Source organism: Octodon degus, unplaced genomic scaffold, assembly GCF_000260255.1.
Source record: "Octodon degus isolate 3935 unplaced genomic scaffold, OctDeg1.0 scaffold00007, whole genome shotgun sequence".
Classification (NCBI taxonomy): Eukaryota; Metazoa; Chordata; class Mammalia; order Rodentia; family Octodontidae; genus Octodon; species Octodon degus.
Window position 1 is genome coordinate 24712076 of NW_004524583.1, and position 9167 is coordinate 24721242.

Here is a 9167-nt window from a genome sequence, read left to right on the forward strand (position 1 = left end):
AGAGAGAGAGAGAGAGAGAGAGAGATTGTAAAGTGCCAGGCTGTAGTTAAACCAACCACCTTAAACTGTAAATCATTATGGTTCATTGATAAACACATTGATTGTAAAAATGATCAAATTTATATTTGCTTAAACTGAAAGTATAAATGTAAAAAGTAGCTCAGAAGAGATTAAACTGTTACCAAGACTACAAAGAAATCCAGCGTTCTGTAAAGGTAGTGTGCACTGGCTTTCTTTACACAAATAGAAAAATCGCTGGCGTCTTCGTGAGCCTGGCACCTGCATGTTCAGAACTGCTCAGTTATCTCAGTGTGGGGGCACCTTGTGTTCCCAGAGATCGTAGGAACCATGGAACAGTCTGACTTACCGTTGTTCCCTTGAACAGGTCCATGATGCTCTTAAAGATTTTGTGTAAAATAATCTTTTCCTTGTGTTAAAGAGAGTTATTTAATGCACTTGGTAAAGAATGGTGGACACACTTGCTGCAGCATTAGGCTTAGGGATAACTGCAGTGGGGTTTTGTCCTGTGGGAGAGAGATCAGGCTCAGTTCTATGTACAAGAAAAGTGGAGCTGATAGCCAAGACACAGGCTGGGTCAGTGGACGGAGAATTCCCGAGGGCAGGCGGCAGGGTGAAGGGAACCTGGCTCTTCTGACCTGACAGTGTTCCTGCTGGCAGCAGGGCCAGGGTGGCCACGGGGTGGAACGCAGGAAGAGGCACGAGCTCAGATGCTCGTCTGGATGCCCCGATGAGGTGAGGGCTCTGGCTGAGCAGACTTCGCAGAGCTTTTGCTGAAAGTGAACATCACATGATGGGACACCCCGTGTGAGGGCCGAGTTGAGGAGGAGCCGCCTGAGTTTGGTCCAGCAGAGCCTCTGTCAACTGGGAAAGGAACACATGTCGGAAAGGCAAGGGTACCGCCCAGGTTTCTAAGTACAATATAAGGAAGGGTGCCGAAGGTGGATGGAGAGGGGAGGGAAGGGTAGAGTAGAAAAGGAACGAAAATGGGTGGAGTACACGAACCAACTGCAGACTGAGAATGGAGACATCATACATGGCACACAGGTGCTAAGAAGTTAAAATTAAACATAAAATAAATTACACAATACCTTGTTACTGTTAGCACTGGATAGTCAGTTGGAAGATGGTCAAACTGCAAGTGCTTCATGAAAATGGGAAGCATTAACAAAATCTATGGTGATGAAACTGGGTGTGGTGGGTGGAGCACGACGCATAATCCCAGCACCCAGGATGCTGAGGCGGGGTCATGAGTTTGAGGCTGGCCTGCAGAACATGGCCAGACCTTCTCTCAGAAAGTCATAGTGGTAAGTATTAGTGACTGATGAAGTATAACGACCGCCTGTTTTATCCTGAATGCTGATTCAAAATGTTTGGTTTAAATAGTAAAAGTAGCTTTTTGTGCTAGAGATTTTGATGAATTTCTAACTCAGTTTTTTTTCCTACTTATTTTCAGATAGCTAAAATTGGTGCTTTTTGCTGCGGCCTTAGTTTATGTAATCAGCACACAATAGTAATTTATGTTTTATGCATAATACCTTGGATTCTCTTTCGCCTTTTAAAAGAGAAGGTAGGTTTCAAAATTTATCAAAATAAAAATATATCATATTTCATTTAAGTAAAGTACACTATTTATGGTGCCAGAAAACCTGGAGCTTTAATTTTTCATGAGTTTTAGGTAAAGAATAAACAGCCTTTGGCCTTAACAGTATTGGCTAAAAAAAAAATATGCAATATTGATTGCAGTGGCATCTGGCCTAGTTTGTGATTTTCTCCATGATTCAGAACAGCACCTCAATGAAAATCAGCTCAAAGGCCACTGCATTTCCCTCCGGCCTCCTGACACATCGGAGGACACGTGTGGGTGCCAGGAAGCGTCCCCTACTCTTTCACGGCACACTGCAGGCCACCTTGTGCACCGTACTCGCACCGTGTGCTTAGAGATTTAGCTCTCAACAAACTGCAGACGTCTCTGCCCCTGTGAACTCAGTAAAATTTCTGAAAAGTAACTGTGTTCTTAAAATATGTTTCCCTAGAACTAAAAATGATTTATCTTCATTTCATCTTTCTCTGAAAGAAAAATTATGTTAATTACGATGGCAGTAAGAAGCACAATAGGGAAATCACTTTGTCAGGCACTGGGAGATTTGGGCTAGGGAAAGGCAGGAGGTGGGATGGGGGTGAATGCTGCGAGCACAAGTGCCCTTTTTCTGTTACGCTTCCTCCTTAGGGTGAGCCTCTGTGAGCACCAGTGTGGACATCTTTGACTTATTTTTTGTGGAGAGAGAACTGCACTTATCAGTCGTCTTATTTGCTCATTGTACCTAGCTATAATCAGAATTATGGTATAAAACACATACTAAGTAGAATAAAATTCAAATACAGAAATAAGAAAGTAATTCTACCTAAACTTCAGATGCAAGGGGTGATCAAAACATACAATGAATGTTTAAATAAAGAAATTTACTACACTCAGGACACACTGCCAGTAATCCTCCCCGGAATTCTCCCCCTCACCTTGAACACACCTTTCCTGTCCTTCTTGCCGCCCTCTGAAGCAGCTCCTCAAGTCCTATTTTGTGTCGTTACCAGAGGTGATTAAAAATACAGTGAATGCTGCTGCTGCTGCTGCTGCTGCTGCTGCTGCTGCTGCTGCTGCTGCTGCTGCTATCACATGGAAAGGCGGGTTTCAAAAGCCTCACAGTATGTCGTCAGCTGCTGTATACGTCAGAGCTGTCACCGTGTGACTTGCAGCTGTCCCCCTGGTCCGAATGACCATGAGAGGTCAGAGATTGGACTGACTCAGGTTTTCGTAAGAGCACAACAGAGGACACTCATGCAAACGATGTCCCCTCAGAAAGGGGCAAGAACAGGGAGAAGAGTGTATGATGGGAGAAGGGGAGTCAGAGGGGAGGGGTCGTTAATGTCAGTGTGTCCTTTATATTCACTGCACTTTTCTCATACATTGTGGTTGAATTTCCAGTACAGGAACACAATTTATTTCTTAGCATCATGGCAACAAAGCATAAAGGATAACATGATTATAAAATTCTTGTTATATAAATAAAGAGTAAATAAAAGGGTAACATAAGCATTGACAGAAAAGAGCAACTCTTTCTTGGAATTGAATTGAACTCTGAAGGTGGTCTTACATGATTCATCAGGATGTTACACGCCCTAGCAGGTGGGATTCAGGTATTCTAATGTATGGAGAAAGTTCTTTAGATGATCTTTCATAACATAAAGACTTTATGGAGTACAGAGCAAGCAATCCCAAGTAAGTTCTCGTGGATCAGCAGATGCACAGAGGCAGGTGACCAGGCAGCATGGCATACATCCCCCCAAGTTCCAACCTGAGTGGACATTAGAGAGGGGCATCCTCTGGAAGGACCCCCAAAACAGAGATGCTCTGTGTTGCCAACACTTTGTGTAGAACATGCGGAACTCGGGGTTGATGGTTTAGGGGCCCATTTGCCCAGGATGGAGGTAAGCTATGGAGAAATGATGACATTTGGGGAACTAGGACTCTTCTGCATACCTCCTTCAGGTCCATATTAGATAGCAGCGGCTAGGACATAAGGTTAGCAGTGAGGTCTTCAGGCTGCTGGATCTCATTGTGAGGTGACTTCAGGGCAGGGAGTCCTGAGTTGGTTAGTCTCCATCCTGGCTGCTCACTTTGTCATCTAGGAGGCTTTTAAAAGAAGGGTGTGGACACGTGTACCCACGTGTTTCCATACATGTCCATGCATAGCTACGTATGTGTATTTGTGCTGCAGCTTGTCCCCATCCCCACATGATCCTGGCATAACAGATCGGGCTGAGCCCCAAGCACCAGTTTGTCTGGCATCCCTTTCACTCCCCAGGTGCCTCCACCGTGCGCTGGGCTCAGGGCCACTCCCCTCACTCTGCCATTCTCTAGAACTGTCTCTTGCTTATTTCTCACACAAAGGATATGTGCTGCGGCACGTGCATCTGAGCGCCAAGTCCTAAGCGTGAACTTCCCTTGGAATCACTTTGGAGGTCTGCAGAGGCGTACGATTAGGGGAGCTATTCCTGCACTCTTTTCATGCATCTCATTACTGCTATAGAAATCTCAAATGAAATCAGTGCCACAACAAAAACACTTCACTTTCAATTAAGAGTGTTTACTTGAAAATGCTAATCTAAATCCACTGCTTGTTCTGCTTTTAGTGAATGTGAACTGTGGCTCCGATATTCATTCACATAGATTAATTCCTCTTTTCTATAAAAGAAAATTGGAAATATCCAGTTGTGATATTTGCAAGAGACCCCCTGGCCCCAGTTATTACAGCAGGCAGTGTTTCAGTCTTTCTGGAATACTACAACTTACATTCTTTTGGACTTACATCATTACAAAACTTTGTTGATAAAGTCCTTTGTTTTAGCAGTGTATAGCTCAGAAGTGCATTTCTGCTAAGTAAGATACATGAGAAAACACTTTTATATATAACAGTACATTTCCTTGAGTGTTCCATCCTAAATGTAACTTGAGAAAACAGTTAGGTGAGCCTGGAGGCTATACAGGAGCTAGCTCTAGCTGTGCCGAACATTTCTGTGAATGTTCAGAGCCCTTAAAGAAGGAATGGCGGCGTCAGTACATGACCGAACAAAGCATCCTCTTGGTGTTCACTGCTAATGACGGTGACGCGGGAACTGGTGCGAGAATGTTTGGGATATAGTCAAAATCAGGCCAGCAGCACGTCATCAGGTCCAAGCGCTTACTCAGCTGTGCAGCTCTGCATTGTGTGACATGGTTTTAAATGTAAAAGGTGGCAATAAGCACGATTCCCTCGCATCGTTGCTAATATATTTGCTTCCCTCCTGTCTCCCTTGCCAGGTAAGGGAGTTCAGACTGGCAGAATTCCTGTAACCCACAGTAAGAGGAAGCACTGACAGAGGGTTTGGTAGTGACTTGATAGAAACTGGGAGATGAGCTTTGAGCAAACATGTAAGTTGCAGGACAAATCAGCTAAAACAAACCCTGTGCTCTTGCTACAGGAGCTGTCCCTGGGATCCATGGCGGCCCTGGCTCTGGCCTTTTCCGCTGGCTTGTTGCCCTACCTCTACCTCCCCATCTCTTCCTACTTCAACCAGGCCCGCTGGACCTGGGGCGACCAGACCACTCTGCGCGGGTTTCTGACACACTTTCTCAGGGAAGAATATGGAACATTCAGCCTCGTAAGCGTGTACTTAAAACCTAAGAAAAAAGTGGCAAAACTTCTGGACTGGGCCTTGATTGAGAAAACAGTGTTATCAGTGACAGCAGTTAGAAATTTTACCTAGTCATTTATGTGGTAACTTGCCCCTCAGAATGTGACCCTGAACATACTTTAGAAAAAAATCAAAACCGCTTGGCCTAGCATCGCGCTGTTGTATGTCCCAGATACACTTTTCAGGATGACAGGCATTAAGAGGAAAATCTTCAGTCTTGTTAACGTAGGGCACCCATGTGGCCCTCGATCAGGGAGTGGACACCACTGAAAACCAGCTGAGGGAAGAAACCTCAGGAGGGTTAATTTACCTTGCCAAAGCACTCCTTTAAAAACCAATTGAGGGTCTGTGTTCATGTCACTAATTAGTCTTTCAAACTGAAGGCCTACCTGTAAGTGCTTCGTAAAATACAAGTTCAGTCAATGGGAGTAGTATGCTATAAAGAAATTCACAGGACCTTGCGTTCCCTCAGAAGTAGTGCGCAAAAAGTCAATATAGTTACAGTAAGAGCTACCTGAACAGAGGCCAACAGCAGCTGTGTGGGACAGACAGTTCTTCAAGGGTTTTCTCTTGTGCTTTGTATTCTGTGTGTTGCTAAAAGAATCTCAAGAGTATATGGCTCATGGTACTGTTCATACAGAGTTCTGAACTCTGCAGATACTCAACAGTCTTGTTCAAAGATCTATTCAAAAGTAACAAAACTCAAAAGGAGGAGAATCATGAATACCAAATTCAAAGTCATAGTTACCTCTCCGGGCTCAGGAGCAAGAAGCTGTGGGGGCTTCCTGATGCTTCACAGAATCAGTCAGATTTTCTTTCTTTAATGAACAGTGGATCTTAAATTTTTATATAAAAAAATCTCTTTATTCCTTAAATATGTAGTATATATATTTAATATATAGCTATTAGATATGATATCTTTTATTTATATTATATATTTCATAAAAATAAGTAAATAAAAGGATGATTATTATTGACATTTGAAAGTTTGATATTTTAAATTTATGCTCTATACTGATCAATCCAGATTTGAACTTTGTATCATTCACACATAATTGTGAAATTATGGACCACCATGTTATAATGAACTCTAATCAGAATGCCCCCCCAAAACTACAAAGAGTGTTCATAACAGAGTATTAAAAAATCTGTTAATAGGTATAATATAATCCCAGCACTTGAGGCTGAGGCAGGAGAGTTGTGGGAGTTCAAGGCCAGCCTGGGCTACATAGTGAGCTCAAGGCCAGCCTGAGCTACACAGTCAGACCGTGTCTCTCACATGCACACACACAGTCTGTTCATTAATGTGTTGTTCATTCCTGCTGGAAGCGTTGAACTGATTTTTAGCTAAGTATTTCTATTATCTTTGCTGAAAGTTGTCCAAGTTTTGTTTTTGTTGGCTAAAACCTCAACAAGACTTTGTGGACTTTAAAGGAAGAGAGATATGCATTGTATATCTTTTAAGTGAAAATTGTTAAAATACAGTAATGTAACAAAGCTACAGTTTAATGCTTATGCAAATAAGTGTTCTCTTTTGTGTTTAGGCCAAATCTGAAATGGGATCCAGTATGTCTGAAATACTGTTGTGAGTATGAAACATTTGAAACTGTCTTAAAATAAATCTCCATTAGTCCTTTTAAACGGCTGTTAGGGATTGCTGGGTTCTCTTTGTGAAGAAGTGCGTCTGAGCATTAGTTTCCATCTCTGCAATCAATAGTTGTTTGCAAATGCTATATTGTCACATATCACACCATTTTTCTCAATAAGATAAGGCTTAAAGTGAGCAGTAAATGCAACAGTAAATAGGAATGCTGTGAGAATAGAGAAAGCCTGAAAAACTAAAATGTCAACTGCCAGTCGGATGCAAAATCACCCAGTATACTGTTGCTTTATAAATAATTTATTCTTTGTCCAGGATTTTATATTGTCTTTATTTCACAGAAATTTTATGACATTGTATTTTGATATTTGGAACAATTATTTTCTTGTTGTTTTGGCTAGAAGTATGTTTTTAATTCATCAGAGCTTAATTTATGTATTTATATTTCTTATGACTTATTTTGGCTTTCCTTGTCATAAGCTCTGTTTTTGATTTACATATTTTTAAGAACCGACCTTATTAGAGCCAGCTTAAGCAAATATATTTTCATCTATGTTATCCACTAGAGTTCTTTAAAAATGGGTTAATAGTTGCTTAAAATGTACTCATATTGAGACAAGTTGAAAATATGCATTTAAAAATATCCACATCAACTATAATACTTTAAAATGCCTGAATAAAGTAGATTTATTCTAACATGAAAGTGACCTCCCAACTAATTACCAGTTTGCAACTCTCAGGACAATTTAAAAAAGTATGAAGAGAATATGTCATGCTCACATGAGGCATTCAGAGATTGTCACGCCTGGCCTTGTGTGCCAACTTCCAGTCACCTTTTCTCTCTTTTTAAACAACTTTTCCCTATTAAAAAAAAAAAAAAAAAATATATATATATATATATATATATATGAATCATTAACTTATTCACATTAGAAAATAAGTAGACAAAAATAAGAAAATTAAAATTATCTATAATAAAAAATTTTTTAAATGACCTATAATCCCAACATGCAAAGATAGCCACTATTCTTAGATAGCTAACATTTTTCTCTATATTCTTCTGAACTTTTATAAATGTGTGTGTATGGGTATTTTTTTAAGTGACATAATTGCTGGGTGTGGTGGCACATGCTTGTAACACAGAAGCTGTGTTACAGGATGTTACAGTACAGGTTCTCCCTTGTCCTGAATCCTCACTGACCCTGTAAGGCTAGGGCCAAAATATTGGCTATCCTTGCAGCCCTTAGCCCTTCTTTTTCTCTAATTTTTGGTCTGCAAACTTAAGTTGTTAACCCTTCAGAAGAGAAGCTTAATGATATTATTACCCTATAACATAGGCAGTTGAGCTGAACCTCACTGTCTGAATATCAAACATCTTGGACATAACATGGAACAGGTATTTTCCATCAAATATTGATATGTTAAATTTTAAATCCCCACAGAATGTGAAGAAAAAAAAGAATAAATAAAAATAAAAGTTATATCCCAAATTTTCTCATCAAGAAGATTATGGGCCCACAGAGGAAAGTGATCAATGATATAGATAGAGTGTGCCTAAGAAGAGTCACATGGAGAGAAAACATTCTCTCAGGATGTTTTCACAGAGAGCAAACTGGTCAAGCAATGGCCATAACTCATCCACATGGCTGACACCAACAAAGGATCTACAAAGTGCAGTACAGAGCTACAGGATAAATCCTGAGGGAACTTGACTGACGTTATCAGATACAAAAGTTACATTTCTTGCTATATAAGTCTTGCTTTATCTTGGTCTTAACCATTCAGCAGGAAAGTATAAAAATAGGGTACAAAAAGTAAACCATATTAATATGCTGAGCTATAAAAGGCTCAAGTCAACAACTTCTGACATCGCCAGTCCTACAGTCCTATTATGGACTAGTGACTATTGGATTATTTTGTTGAATTTATGCATCTACAATATTTGAATGGCAATGGAATACCCATCTGTGACAAAACTAAACAAAAAAGGGATACAAATGAAGGACCATTTTTTATCTGTATATGCAAAATAGGATAGATATGCAGCTACTTTCTCTTAATTCAATGAGAAAAAAGATTTGTGCTAATAGTGTTTAGACAGGATATCATGTCTGCCTCTTGTACTATGAATCACCCCTACAAAGATAACAATATGCAATGTATTAATTATTGAAACTGTCCTACTAATTGGTTTTGAAAGTGTCTCATTGCTATTTGTTTTTCAATAAAATTAAGAAAAAAAGGAAAAAAAGGAGAAGTTGAGGCAGGAAGAGCATGAATTAAGGCCAGCCTGGCCTATACAGAAACATCGCCTTAA

At 40.4% G+C, this 9167-nt stretch overlaps 1 protein-coding gene across 1 annotated transcript in view; it reads left to right on the plus strand.

Moving 5' to 3' along the window:
* The window catches only part of Tmem260 (transmembrane protein 260), a 60286-nt gene that overhangs the window by 24363 nt on the left and 26756 nt on the right, over positions 1–9167 (plus strand). Inside the window, exons 5-7 of the mRNA XM_023701653.1 lie at positions 1475–1588; positions 5038–5217; positions 6795–6835. Of these exons, the coding sequence (XP_023557421.1) occupies positions 1475–1588; positions 5038–5217; positions 6795–6835 (335 nt within the window). The remainder of the gene's footprint in view (positions 1–1474; positions 1589–5037; positions 5218–6794; positions 6836–9167) is intronic.